Genomic DNA, 14,652 nt, shown 5'->3' with positions numbered 1-14,652 from the left:
TACTTAACCCTGACTGAAGAGGGAGTGGTTACAGAATAGTCATTGGTGGACACAGCATAGTAAATGGCATTTCCATTCTAGTCATTTAGCAGAGCTCTTATCCAGAGTGACTTACAGTAGTGAGTGCTGTGGGAATCGAACCCACAACCCTGGTGTTGCATGTGCCATGCTCTACCATCTGAGCCACACGGCAGTAGGCAATATAAATTCAAAATTGTGATGTAGATATATTATCAAAAATGCAAATTAAGGTTAGAAGTATTAGAAAAGACAAAGTAGTCCTGGTCTTGAATAGGAGGGGTACATTTAGTGAGAACAAGGGGAGTCACAGAAAACGGGTCACTAGATGGCAGCAAAGATGGAGCACAGTAGATAAAACAGAGAAACCAGGGTTTCCCAAACATCTTCCTGACGTTGTTCTGTGTTCCCAGACTCCACCTCTCCCCGAGCCCCTCCCAGCATGGGGCCGTGGCACGCACGCACGCACAGGGCACCCGCCGAGTTGTCCGCGGGAAGAAACGCAAGAACGAAGGTGGCACGGGGTCCTCGCCAGCCTACAAGGTCTCGCAGCACGCCAAGGCCCACAGTCACATGATGGTGTCGGAGATAGACCTGAAGGGGAACTACGTCAAGCTGAAGAACAACTCTGAGAAGGTACCTACCTACCACCCACTCTGACCAATTAAAGATGGAATCCGCAGTAGGGGGAAACTGTGCCACTGGCCGCCCCACCAGCATTGTTATTGTTGTTGCTGAGCTGAGGAGTGTCGTGTAGCATGGTAATAAAATGCAGTACATATTGTGTTTTTCTATCGTGCGTGTGATGATGTCAGAGATGGAAATAAGTGTTGGTAATTTCTTTGTTGTAATATCACAAAAGGACAAGGCAGTTTGACCATTAATAAGGATTCAATCTTGAAGTACCTACCGCCTCGCTTTGACCAATCAGACATTGTTGAGAGAATCTGAAGCTCTACGTCTCTACTTAGTGCACTACTTTGAGTCTAAAGTCACCCAGGCCACTGGTTAACCAGTAGAGTCTCTAAAGTCACCCAGGACACTGGTTAACCAGTAGAGTCTCTAAAGTCACCCAGGACACTGGTTAACCAGTAGAGTCTCTAAAGTCACCCAGGACACTGGTTAACCAGTAGAGTCTCTAAAGTCACTCAGGCCACTGGTTAACCAGTAGAGTACTAGATGAGGTATAGGGTGTCATTGAGACAGTCTCTTTAAGTCTAGTGTTTTGTGTTTACTAACCTGTGTTTTGTGCTATTGCAATGCAAATGTATCCTGACAACGATTCCAGTCTCTGAAACTGTGTGAAAGATCTGGATTGTGTTCAGTAGGGCGACGCGTTTTTAAACCGGAGGTGCTACTTGAACTTGTCCAATTTAGAAAAGAGACCATTGTTTTCCATTGCAAAACACTTTGCTCCAGTATGCCCGGCTGAACGTGCTGCTGTCCCCAATCTGAATTTCATCTGGGTCGTATTCATTAGAGCTCACCGTTATAAACGTTTTGCAGCAGAACAAGCAGTCCTTATTGGACATGCCTAATGAATACGACCCGGCTGTTTTTTTCCTGCTGTTCCAGGAGCAGCCACTAGAGGGCTGGGTGGTGAGGAGGAGTAACCTGGACTCTCCTGAACTGTTCTTCCAGATCCCCCCTTCCTACATACTGGCTGGGGGCAACACCCTCACTGTGAGTACACGCATGCACCTAATACACACACACACACGCGCGCGCATATGTACGTATTTGGGGAAACTAACCAGGCCTCCATATACAATGGTCCTCATCTCCAAAAATGATTAGTAAAACTAAAATAACATTTAAAACATGCATTGTTGCCAGCTGACCGTGTGGGACTGTGATTGTGTGTGTCAGATCTGGGGTTCGGAGGCAGGCGTAGAGGCCTCTCCAGGTGACCTGGTCATGAAGAACCAGAGGAACTGGGGTCCGGTCAACAACGTGATTGTCACCCTACTGAACCCAGATGAAGAGGTGACCACTACTTACTGGCCACCACGACCCAGTCTACTGGCCCAATCTACTTAATACATTTCTATATTTTTGTGCACCGGGGGAAATCAAGTTCATTTCATTCATATCCTTGTACACGGGTGAATATAGTTAATTTCATTTCTATCCTTGTGCACTTCTCTAATAGCCATCTTGCAAAGATCTTTAAGCTCCTAAGCTCGCAGAGATGTCTGTTGCATTTCAGGTTGTCTTCATTGCAGCTGTGTTGCGTAGATGGATCTGGGGCCATATGTATCAAACCTCTCAGCCTTTTACATCACAATGAATAAGATGACATGGACAGGGGGGACCTGATCCTAGATCAGCACTCCTACTCTGAGACACTTGATATCTCACAAGACCTGAAGAAGTGTTTTGTGTCTCACGAACCACACAAATTATGATGTAAGCACCCTGCAAATAAGATGAAGTGGAATGCAACCATTAGTGTAAGGAATTTGCAGCAGGGTGAAGTTTCCTCTAGGTTTAGATCTAGGATCAGTTTCCCTCCACCAGTTAAAATCTTAACCATTAGTGGGGAAAATGTAAAACTGACTCAAAATCAGCGACTAGGGGGACACCTCACCCTACTCCAATCGGCTCAGCTGTGAGTGGATGTTTGATGTTGATTGGCTGTCATCATCACTAGGAGACTGCAGAGCTGCGTGTGCAGGAGAGAGGAGAGGAAGACTCCGATGTGGAGGTTGATGAAGAGTTTACGGAAGGGAGTGATGTTCACTACCTCAGGAGACAGGTAAACACACACACACACACACACACACCCCAGGAGACGTATAAATCCACACTGATCTGTCCATACATGCATGCATACATACATGCATACATACATGCATGCATACATGCCTCAGAAAACCTCTAAACACACACGCTGCTCCTCAGCAGACAGGTAAATGCTGTACCCAGGCCTGTACCCAGGCCTGTACCCAGGCCTGTACCCAGGCCTGTACCCAGGGGAAACTGATCAGTACTGTGTTTTTGATCTCCATTCCCCCTGATGGAAAAGCCCAAGAGAAGGAAAAGGAAGTGCTGTCTGGTGTTGTGAACAGCCTGTCTCATGACACACAGACCGCTGGAGGTGAGGAGGTGACTGCCTACAGCGTGGCTGTTGACTCCCTGGATTTGTCCCAAATCGCCCCCTGTTCCCTATATAGTGCACTATAAAGAATAGGGTGCCATTTGGGTTGAAGCCCCTGCTTGTCTAATCCCTACTACAGCTCTTGTTAACGCTCCATAACCTAACCTGTAGGGTGCCATATGTAAATCCCATATGGCATTCTATTCCCTATATAGGGCACTTGTTATGGCTTTTGTGGGGTCCAGCATTCTAAATAGCCATTTCATTTGGACACAAATGCAGGTACTGGAGGTTCCAACTCATTTCCCATTTATCCAGAAATCCAATCAATACGTGTGAGTTCTTGATTGCAATGATCTTCACAAATGTACTACACACAATGGCTCTTTCACACAGTTCACAGGATTGGGTAATGAAGACATTCCTTGTATTCCAGGTATTTTGAACAAAGCTGCTGATGATGGCAAAGTTATCTTAAAAAATGACACTAAATTGATCATGAAATGAAAAGATGCCAAACAAAATGACATGGTTGAAAAAACTCTGCTTGGCTTCTATCAGCCTATTCCAATTACTGACTGGCACCATACACATTTCTAATACATAATCCATTATCATTTCAAAATGGTTCAAAATGGTTCTTAAAGCACTACTTTTGAACAGAGCCTGTGGGCTTAAGTACGGCCTAGGGTGCATCCAAAATGAAGTGGCCTGCAACACTTCATTGCAAATGGCTGCTGTTCCTCCCTTGTGATGACATCACTTGCTCAGCTTGCTGTGTGTTCGTCACCCCTGCATGAACCATGCTTGCTGTGTGTTCGTCACCCCTGCATGAACCATGCTTGCTGTGTGCTGGCCAACTCACGCACACATTGAGTCTAATTGTTTGTGTGAGTGATCATTGCTGTACTAATTGTATGTTTGAGTGTGTGCACGAGGCATGTGGCAAGAGGCTGAGCGTGTATTTCTTCACTGACATTGAGGCTGTGTTCTATGTTTTCCAGGCGCCAGGGGGAACAAACGAGAGTTGCTCCGTTATGTAACTCCACCCTCCTCCTTTCACAATTCTGACCTGAGAATGCTGCATCTGACCCGGGATATCCCGGGAAAACCACTGGAAAGGCTACAATGACATCCTATTCCCTACATAGTGTGTTACTTTGCCATGAACCACAGTGTGGCCACTGCACAGGGAAATGGGTGTCATTTGACACTGGCCATGTCACCAATGGTATTATGTGCCCTGTGGGAGCTTGATGGTGATTTGGGAGCACTGCTACACAAATGTGTGTGATTTCAATGCAGATTTTTCCTAAACTAATGCAAGAGTTTGGTTGGTTGTATAGTTGCCTGTACCTGGAAAAATAATGGGTAGCCCTTTAAAATTGCAGATCTGTTTGTGCTGTCTAGTCAACTCCTATGGTCATTTGTCTAAACAGCACAGACAGATCTGGGACCAGGCTTGTATTCTTTAAGCAGCGACATGGCATTTCCTGCTATTCTGGCGTTCGTAACACGTCTCTCCTCCCGCTTGCTGTGAGCGACATTCATATGCCCCTTACAGTCTTTAAATGCGACATCATTCAATTGTCAAAGTTTTTAAGAAAATGTTTCATTTGTTATACTGTGTGAATATGCCTTGTGTCCTGACTGTTTAAAATCCTGGTTGGGAAAATGACAAAGATTGTTAAGCTTGTATGGTATTACAGTATGTTAGTGCTATAACTAACTGTAAGATGAATGTTTTCTGGTATTTTATCCCTTTAACCTGCAGCACTTTTTGCCATTGAGATAGAGGAGTTATACACTGAATATATCCATAGTACAATGTGGACATTTTTCATGTTTATTCTGAAGTATGTGGACAGGATGGTTTGACAGGTACTTTGGTGGCTTTGCAATATTGTTTCTCTTTATTTTCTGAAACTTAGTTGTTTTTCTAAATAGAAAGAAAATAAACTTTAACATCCTCTAAACGTCCGATTGACTTGTGAAGAAACTCAATGTTGGCTTGTCCTTATGCACCAGAATACTTCTGATTTCAATAAAGATTTTTCCTTAACTAATGTAAGTGTTTGGTTTATTGTTGGTGTGGTTTGGTATAGCCTGTGCCTGGAAAAACAATGGATAACCCTTTACATAAAATGGTCTCTTATACCTATGTAGTAATGCTGAAATTACTCTAGTAGTGATATTACAACAGTAATTAGCCACTGTGTTTGTAGTGACAAACTTAGTATAAAGTCGTACAAAAGATTTGTATAAATAACGACATTGCAACACCACAGATTGTCAAAGCAACATTTCTGACTTTGTGGTCCTCAGGAAAGATTGTTTTCAAATGTCACTTAAAGGGACATTACACTTTCAAATCAAAGTTTGTCAGGCATTTTCCTTTTAAGATGTTTGCAGGTCTAACAAAGCTTGTTAAGTGAACGATAACTAGTCATTCTAAACAAGAGTCCAATAGTCTTTTTCATAGTCTGGGAACAGGGTTGGGAAAAACTCTGGGCCCAACATAAATTGGGAGTGGGACATCAATTTCATTGTCATTAATCTCATCACTCTTTTACAAAACAGTCTTTAGAAAAAGAGTTGCGTTCAACTGAGTAAGTCTCCAAAAGGCTGGTGTCTATAAATATATAAAAAGTCTTCTTCGCAGAGAAAGGTTTGGTCCTCTGAAGGTTCCTTGGTAGAACATTTTCATCGCTGTCTCCTTGATCCAAATCTTTGTTAAAAAAAAGTGTGGAGACGGGGCCTGATCCTAATAGAAATTAACCTTGTATCCTTGTTGAAGCAGCATGAGGACTGGGCCCAGTCCCATTACAGCAACACCACTGTATCCTTAGAGAGATCTGGCCTGGTTTCAATCCAGCTACACCACAGTCTCCTTGCTCATGTCATTGTCTCCTTGTTGAGCATACAGTGGATACTGGGACCAGTCCCACTCCAGCTACACCAAAGTATCCTTGCCCAGGAAACCATAGACATTAAAACCAGTAGATGGTGATAGCGCTGACGTCATCCACGTATTCCTATGAAAGCTCCCGATGGCGGATGGAATTATTTGACTTTGAAGCGCACCATATTGCTGAATGGCGCCAAAGAATCATTAAGGATCATGGTGAAAGTGGCAGTAACTAGCGAAGGATCATGGTCAACGTAGTCGTTTTCATCCTGCCTGAGAGAGCCTGCTCGTAGCTTTATGGCCCCTGATTGGTCTGTGTCAGCACCTGATCCTGTGTGACGACAAATGCAGCAGTCAGAATGGATCACTATTTAATAAAATTTCTCGATTTGTAGCGAACTTTTAAATAATTCACAGTCGGGATTGAACTTGATCATAATAAACACATAATGGAGTCCAAAACAGGCGTAAAAATATATATGTTTGGCCGTTCTGGCGATCGTTGACATAGGCTTTTTAGGGCAGACCAGGGCTTTTGGCACCACTAGGTTACTATGCAGTAGCCAACCAGCAGAGCTTGTGACTTCACGCTCCAGACTGGACACTGTGGACCTGTTAAATGTGACACTAGAAATATGACACTAGACCCAGTCCCATTCTGGCTACATCACAGTCTTCTTGCCAAAGTATCGTGCACACTGCACCCAGTTCCACTCCATCTACACCACAGTCTCCTTTCTGGTGTCCTTGCTAAGGAAGCTGAGGTTCAGTGTGTGGTGTGTGTGCATGGTCTGTGCCGGTCGGGGGATCTGTAGCCTGACTCTCTGGTCTGTCTGTTTCCACGTCCTGAACAAGTGGATGTGATAGCGCAGCGACACCTGGTGGTAGAAGAGAGCAGTTGATTTTTAACAGACAGTGGCTTAAAGGAACATTTAAAAAATATTCAACTTCATGTTCACTCCAGCACCACCCCAACATCAACATATGTGAAATGGCGCATTTCTATGTTTTGTATTAATAAAGATAGAGGAAGATAAGTGTTTCCAATGACATCAACCAGCTGGTAGGCAATTACTACTCATAATTGGTTAAAATCACATGATGCACACAGATGATGTCATTGGAAACGTTTATCTTTTTTTACTACAAAAGATAGAAAACGCACCATTTTCACACATGTTGATGTTGCGGTGGTGCTGGAGATGATGAATATGACAAGGGAAAATTGTGAAATTTCTCTTTAAGTCAGGGAAGTTTGTAGTGGCTGTTCTAAAAAAACAGAACCATGGATTACAATCTCTCCTGGTGCATAGACTACCTTCAGGGTGAGGAACCATCTAACATTAAGTTGTAAAATACTTAACTTCCCCTTTAATTAAAACACAGGTGACTTCACTTATGCAAGCTGTGTTAGTTTACTTCCCCAACCAGGGCCATGTTGATTAGGCACCAAACTGAAGAAAACGGACATCAAAGATGGTGGATAATGAAGACGTCGCAAAAAAGTCAGTTAGTCATTGCTTCCTGTTTGTGTAAGTGGGCGTTCCCTCTCTCGCTTGAGCATGCTTTCCGCATGAGCATACATAGGTAAGCATGCTCAAAGATGCTCACTTGAGAGAGGGAACGTCCACTTACGCATACAGGAACCTTGAAAAATGTTTTAAATGGGAAACTGCCCAATAACAGCTGGCTTTGGTTTACACTATCATCTCTGACGGATAGTAATGAATGGAAGTCTATGGGATCAGCTAGCGTTAGCACAATCAGCTAGCTGATCCCATAGACTTTGTCATTGCGCTAACGCTAGTTAGCATTGGTAAAACTACCTCTAGCTTTCTTTATACTGGCCACAGAGACTTAAAAATGTGTCCATGAGTTCAGCTGACTCTGGGGAAGTAGAAACAATATTGCATTAACCCTTTAATAATTATAGTATTATTAGTAATTCTATTTACTTTGTTCCACCATTCCAGTGGAGGCTGGTGGGAGGAGCTATAGGAGGACGGGCTCATTGTAATGACTGGAACGGAAGAAATGGAATGGAGTCAAACATGGTTTCCGTGTGTTTGATACCGTTACATTTATTCCATTCCAGCCTGTCCTCCCATAGCTCCTCCCACCAGGCACCACTGCTATACACAATCCCAATGTAACCCCAACCCACAACAGCCCCAACAACCCACAACAGGCCCAACAACCCACAACAGCCCCAACAACCCACAACAGCTCCAACAACCCACAACAGCCCTAACAACACACAACAGCCCTAACAACCCACAACAGCCCCAACAACCCACAACAGCCCCAACAACTCACCACAGTCCAGAAACAGTAGATGGTGAAGAGAGCCAGGGTGAGCACCATGAGTCCAACAGCCTCCATACTGTTACTGAAATACAGGTCCATGGCACCCTGCACACACAGCCATCCTGATAGGCTAGCCAGCGGCGTGATGAACAGGAAGCAGATTACGTCCCCGCAGAGCGTCCGTCTCTGATGCTGTATGGCTGGTGAGCCCAGCCACTGAGGAAGGGAGGGAGGGAGGGAGAGAGGGGACGGGGGAGGTGGGGGATGTACTGTAATTAGAATGGATAGAATGATGGTATTTTCAGTTCAATTCAAAATGACATTAAGCATTGCATGATTTCATATGTGCCATTCACTGACACTGAGAGGAAGCCAGGGAACATAAAGTTAGTGGGTAGACCAGACAACAGAACAATCTAAATCACTGTTATGTACAAGTACAGTATCTACAGTAGATGGTGTTAGTTTTTGGCTTTTGGATGAGTATCGAAAATCACATTTCACTTTAGAATTTGAGACTTTAAAATGTTAACCACTGAATATTGAACCCTTTGATGATGATCCAGGCCATATCTCTATTCATCTGTCAGATCAGCTGTTGTTTTCTCTCCTACTCCCTATGTGTGTGTGTGTGTGTGTGTGTGTGTGTGTGTGTGTGTGTGTGTGTGTGTGTGTGTGTGTGTGTGTGTGTGTGTGTGTGTGGTGTGTGTGTGTGTGTCGTACATTAGCTCCCTCCATACAACACGTGGTTCTTAACAGATTACCCGGTGCCAGTGGCCAACACACATGCGATAGGCTGGGAGGAGACCAAGGTACCAGACGACGTAATGTCCTACCCTGTCCTGAGTAATCTCATAGAGATGCATTAGAAAGCTCATATCTTTGCAATGGCTGCTTCTGTTTCAACATGGGCAGTGCCATTGAGGGCAATGCTGTCTCCATTTTAAAGTAGACAATCTCCTCTTTTTCTACTTCTGAGAGTGAATTGCCAGTTTCTAAATAAACTGAAAAGGTGCATAGCACCACTTACTGTGCTGGAGTGTGTATAATCTGGAAGTATAGGCTAAAGCCAAGGTTGGTTATTCACTGCCACCTGCCATTATGGAATGTTTTCTCAGGAATATATTTCAGCCCCTTCTGCTGACCTGGATGAAATTCTGGGATCCTTCCTTAAGCCATTGCAAGTCCCACCCAGTTGACTACTTCACAATGATGAAAGCCCTTGATATCGCTGTGCCCATGCTAAAACAGTGTTTGGGCTAAGTGAACCATCTATCAAACTCTATGGAGCAGCTACAGCAAGTGACAGGAAACACCATCTAATCTGTTTCTCAGGCTAAGTGGCTTTACTGGTAAAAGCAGTCAGTGACATCAGACACTCCAATGTGAATCCAGCTAGGGGCTCTGTTCAGGAGGGTGAATTGTTACACAATGGCCAGATAGAAATGTATTGAATAGAATAGATAGGGTTATGTGGACTGTAGAATAGGGAATCGTTGCAGTTCTATACATTATATCTCTATCTGCAACCTGAATACTGTTTGTTTTCTTCTCTTCTATGAAGACTTTGAGACAGCAGTTGTATATTCCTTAATGGGTTTGAAACTAAGTGACAGGCGGGTTGGGGTAAATTCCATTTCAATTGAGTCAATTCAGGAAGGGAATTGAAAGTGACCTCAAACCTGATAAATTGAGTGCATAATATAGTTGATGTACAATGCATACGGAAAGTACTTTTCCCACATTTTTTTACTTTACAGCCTTATTCTAAAATATATTAAATTGTTTTTCCCCCCTCATCAATCTTCACACTATACCCCATAATAACAAAGAAGAAAACGTATTTTGGAATTTTTAGCAAAGTTAATAAAATTAAAAAACTGAAAATAACACATTTACATAAATATTCAGACCCTTTACTCAATACTTTGTTGAAGCACCTTTGGCAGCGTAGCTGCACAGATATTTTCAGGTCTCAAACATTCAGAGATGTTTGATCGGGTTCAAGTCCGGGCTCTGGCTGGACCACTCAAGGACATTCAGAGACTTGTCCCGAAGCTACTCCTGCTTTGTCTTGACTGTGTGCTTAGAGTCGCGGTCCTATTGGAAGGTGAACCGTTGCGCATGTCTGAGGTCCTGAGCGCTCTGGAGCAACTTTTCATCAAGGTTCTTTCTGTACTTTGCTCCGTTCAGCTTTCCCTCGATCCTGATAATTATCCCAGTCCCTGCCGCTGAAAAATATCCCCACAGCATGATGCTGCCACCACCATGCTTCACTGTAGGGATGGTGCCACGTTTCTTCCAGACGTGACACTTGGCATTCAGACCAAAGAGTTGAATCTTGGTTTCATCAGACCAGAGAATCTTGTTTCTCATGTTCTGAGTCCTTTAGGTGCCTTTTAGCAAACTCCAAGCGGGCTGTCATGTGCCTTTTACTGAGGAGTGACTTCCCTCTGGCCACTCTACCATAAAGGCCTGATTGGTGGAGTGCTGCAGAGATGGTTGTCGTTCTGGAAGGTTCTCCCATCTCCACCGAGGAGCTCTGTCAGAGTGACAATCGGGTTTTTGGTCATCTCCCTGGCCAATGCCCTTCTTCCCGATTGCTCAGTTTGGCCGGGCGGCCAGCTCTAAGAAGAGTCTTGGTGGTTCCAAACATCTTCTATTTAAGAATGATGGACGTCACTGTGTTCTTGGGGACCTTCAATGCTACAGAAATGTTTTGGTACCCTTCCCCAGATCTGTGCCTCGACACAATCCTGTCTTGGAGCTCTACAGACAATTCCTTCGACCTCATGGCTTGGTTTTTGCTGTGACATGCATTGTCAACGGTGAGACCTTATATAGGCAGGTGTGTGCCTTTCCAAATCACGTCCAATCAATTGAATTTACCACAGGTGGATTCCAATCAAGTTGTAGAAACATCTCAAGGATGATCAATGGAAACAGGATGCACCTGAGCTTAATTTTGAGTCTCATAGCAAAGGGTCTGAATACTTATGTAAATAAGGTATTTAAAAAAATATATACATTTGCAAAAAAATTCCCCCAAAACTGTTTTTGCTTTGTCATTATGGGGTATTGTGTGTAGATTAATAAGGAAAAAATATAATTCAATCAACTATAGAATAAGGCTGTAACGTTACAAAATGAATGTAGAAAAGTAAAGCGGTCTGAATACTTTCCAAATGGGTTGTGATGACTGTTTTACTGTAGTTTTATGGTGCTTTTTATGACATCTATTTTGTACCACGTTTGACTCCGTTCCATTAATTGCAGTCCAACCATTAATTACTATGATCCTGTCCTACTATAGCTCCCCCCAACCAGCCTCCTCTGGTGTGTGCACCCTTTCTCCCGGAAGTGCACGTGTGTGTTTGCTTATGAGTGTGCGTTTGTTAGTGTATGTGTGCTTGAGCGTGTGTGTTTGCTTGCATGTGTCTATGCCTTCATGCATGTGAGTGCTTATGTCTCCATCTCACCTAACGCCACAGTAAAATGTCCATGAAGTACAGATCTATGATCAGCTTCCCCTCCCTTAATCCTAACCTTAACCAATAGTGGGGGGAAATGCTGACCCAAAGTCAGCGTCTAGGGGTAACTTCACCCTACTCTTTCTCCCCTACCTCAGTGAGTGGCTTGGGCAGTCTCTCCAGGGAGTACTGGTGGTGGCAGAGTTCACAGCGGCTGCTGTTGGAGGCAGTGAGCCAGTGTTCCAGGCAGCCCCGGTGGACCATGGCCAGCGTCCCTGCACACTCACAGGGGGAGAGCAGCTCCCCGACACCCCCTCCCTCGTGGCAGATACGACAGAATGGCCCCTCACTGCTAAGACTGCAGGACAACAGAGAGACAAAGTCAATACATGGCAAAACGGAGAGTCCAGGGATGAGTCCCTAATGGCACACTATTCCCTTTATATAACACCACAGGGCTCTGGTCTAAAGTAGTTCACTATATAGGGAATAAGGAGACATTTGGGACCCAGACAAGGAGGACGTAAGAGAGAGTCAATGGATGTACATCATTTAAATCCCCTTATTAAAGGATTGTTCTATGAATAACCTCACATACAACTTCTCTACCCCCCTCCTTCTTGTACCATGTGTTCTTATCCTCTCTCTTCCTCACTGTGCTTCACTCTCTCTCCCTTGCCTCCCTTTCTGTGTGTTTCTGTGTGTGTGTGTGTGTGTGTGTGTGTGTGTGCGCGTGCGTGCGTGCGTGCCTGCGTGCGTGCGTGTGTTGTGTGTGTCGTGTGTCTGTTCGTTTCCTGACCCACCTGTCGGTGCTGGGGCTGTGAGTCATTGAGGGGGAGTGGCCATAGCAGTCCATCACTTCCTGGGGACAGGGGACAGACTCCTCCCCTCGTTCCTCCTCAGGCAAGACCTTCACTTCACCTACAGGACTGCATACCTGCAGGTCCAGGAGCTGCTCTGGGGTCATGGCTGCTACAGAGGGGGCCATTCAATCAGACTGGTGTGGGGTTCTGCTACACATTTGGACAATAATATATTAGCATCATATAATATCAGTGTACACTGTGATCATATATCTTGCAATGGTATTTGTTGGCAGGAGAATCAGTTCAAAACAATGAAGCAAGCCATGTGGCTAAATCAGGAGTTTGACGATCCAACTATTTGACTGTGAGGCTGTGAATGGCAAAATCAACTCCCAATTTGAATTCGATTATGGCAGGACTATGCTTCCATATACAGTAAGTAGCTTTGACATAGCCACTACCAATTACCTCTAGCCATTTACACTAATACATAAGACTATTATGGAAGAGTAATGGAAGGTCTATGTTCAGTATAGTGTATAGTCAATCCCAGTCTCTGGCCAGACTGAGGGTGCTCTGCACGCTACAGCGGCTGTGAGAAGAGATGGATCACAACTGAAATAACACTTCCTTTCTAGGTCCCTTATTTGATTATAAGTCCTTCTGTATAAGAGACACTGTTAATGGAATCTAGTTACTACCATGTCAAATATAAAAGATGAATGTGTTGTTATATCTGAACTGCACATAATGCTTGGTGGTAGGGAAACATGTTGACACCAATCAAAATGTAATACCTATTGAAGCTAGAATCTTTAGTTGCTACGTCAATTTTTGGACTTATAAATTAATAACACTTATAAATGCCTCATGAGCTTAGTTCAACTGTTGAAACCCATCAGAACCCAAAATATAAGCTTGTTTTACTCCAATATTTGTCAACAACGTAAATGTAAACACACACTGTATAGCTTTAAAACATGGTTAAAACTATAATTTTAATACCATAGATGGTCAGTCTTTGCATCCATAGCTCTGTCTTTGAATTTGAGAGTGGTTCCATTTCTCCAGCCCTATCCCTCAGTTTTTTACCAAAACAAAGGCGGGGTTTCTGCTTTGTTATTGTATTAACTGCAGATTCTAGCTTTAAAGCCTAGTAATGCAATGATTAATACAAAACATATAACAAATGTTCAGTTGAATTGACTAAATATCTGCTCATTTCAATTCATTTGGTTTTTGTTTTAAGTTGAGTACTTCTTTCACTACCAAAGCCTTCTTGCAGAGACAGTATAGCCCACATGTTCAGTACCACGAATAATTTCACTGAATCACCAAAACACTAGCGCCAATACACCAATACCTAAGCTGCTACTGTAGGCACAGCCAAGATAACACCAAACACACATGGGTCATCATTCGATGAGTAGACTGCCTTTAGGGACATGTCATTCTGTCAATCTATTAATTTCACCTCATTGTAACATGCTGTCATGAAGAGCACGTGTTGAACTTCATAATAAATCGTGTTTTCCCAGGTCAAGAGGTTAAATAAAGTGGGTTCAAATCTTGATGTGGGACATGTCAAAATGGGAATTTTCTGAGGAAACAACTAATTAATTTGAATGTAAACACACTGCTATTGACATTTTTAGAGAGAGAGAGAGAGAGAGAGAGAGAGAGAGAGAGAGAGAGAAAGAGAGAGAGAGAGAGAAGTAAACAAGTGATCTTACCATCCCAGTAGAGTTCTTCATGTCACCAGGCCTCAATAAAAAGTGTGAAGCCCTATTCTCAAGGGCTGCTTGCTATTTCTCTATCTCTCTGTCTCTCTCTCTCTCTCTCTCTCTCTCTCTCTGTCTCTCTCTCTCTCTTCTCTATATCCCTTTCTGTGGGAATTTCTGTGTGTGTGAGACCGAGAGAGTGAGAAACTCAGTCGCAGCAGTAGCAGCCTGTGTGTGTGTGTGTGTGTGTGTGTGGCTGCAGATGAAGTATCCTGAAGGTCGACCGGTCGGCCAGGGGGGTGAGAAGAGAACAGTAAAGGAT

General features: G+C 43.7%; 2 protein-coding genes across 2 annotated transcripts in view; one reads left to right on the top strand and one right to left on the bottom strand.

The window, feature by feature from the left end:
- The window catches only part of LOC106562715 (lamin-B3), a 26,545-nt gene extending 21,365 nt beyond the window's left edge, over nt 1-5,180 (top strand). The window contains exons 7-11 of the mRNA XM_014127704.3: nt 432-654; nt 1,594-1,701; nt 1,888-2,004; nt 2,672-2,776; nt 4,123-5,180. Of these exons, the coding sequence (XP_013983179.2) occupies nt 432-654; nt 1,594-1,701; nt 1,888-2,004; nt 2,672-2,776; nt 4,123-4,161 (592 nt within the window). The 3' untranslated portion in view covers nt 4,162-5,180. The remainder of the gene's footprint in view (nt 1-431; nt 655-1,593; nt 1,702-1,887; nt 2,005-2,671; nt 2,777-4,122) is intronic.
- On the bottom strand, nt 5,178-14,652 carry zgc:158785 (RING_CH-C4HC3_MARCH2_like domain-containing protein). The gene is made up of 5 exons (XM_014127708.3): nt 14,343-14,652; nt 12,607-12,816; nt 11,957-12,161; nt 8,343-8,549; nt 5,178-6,904 (listed from the first exon to the last, which is right to left on the bottom strand). Exons 2-5 carry the CDS (start codon nt 12,789-12,791, stop codon nt 6,746-6,748), a joined length of 756 nt encoding a protein of 251 aa, XP_013983183.1. The 5' UTR covers nt 12,792-12,816; nt 14,343-14,652; the 3' UTR covers nt 5,178-6,745.

The sequence above is a fragment of the Salmo salar genome, chromosome 11 (assembly GCF_965601325.2).
Source record: "Salmo salar chromosome 11, fSalSal1, whole genome shotgun sequence".
NCBI classification, from domain to species: Eukaryota; Metazoa; Chordata; class Actinopteri; order Salmoniformes; family Salmonidae; genus Salmo; species Salmo salar.
This window is presented reverse-complemented; position numbering and strand designations above follow the sequence as displayed.

What these genes read in the sequence shown, in the direction of transcription:
- zgc:158785 (XM_014127708.3), bottom strand. Translation starts at nt 12,791, where the DNA reads ATGGCCCCCTCTGTAGCAGCCATGACCCCAGAGCAGCTCCTGGACCTG. An exon ending in CACAGCCCCAGCACCGACAG is followed by an intron (nt 12,162 to 12,606) that starts GTGGGTCAGGAA and finishes GTTGTCCTGCAG; the next exon opens with TCTTAGCAGTGAGGGGCCAT. An exon ending in TGCCCAAGCCACTCACTGAG is followed by an intron (nt 8,550 to 11,956) that starts GTAGGGGAGAAA and finishes TCCCTTCCTCAG; the next exon opens with TGGCTGGGCTCACCAGCCAT.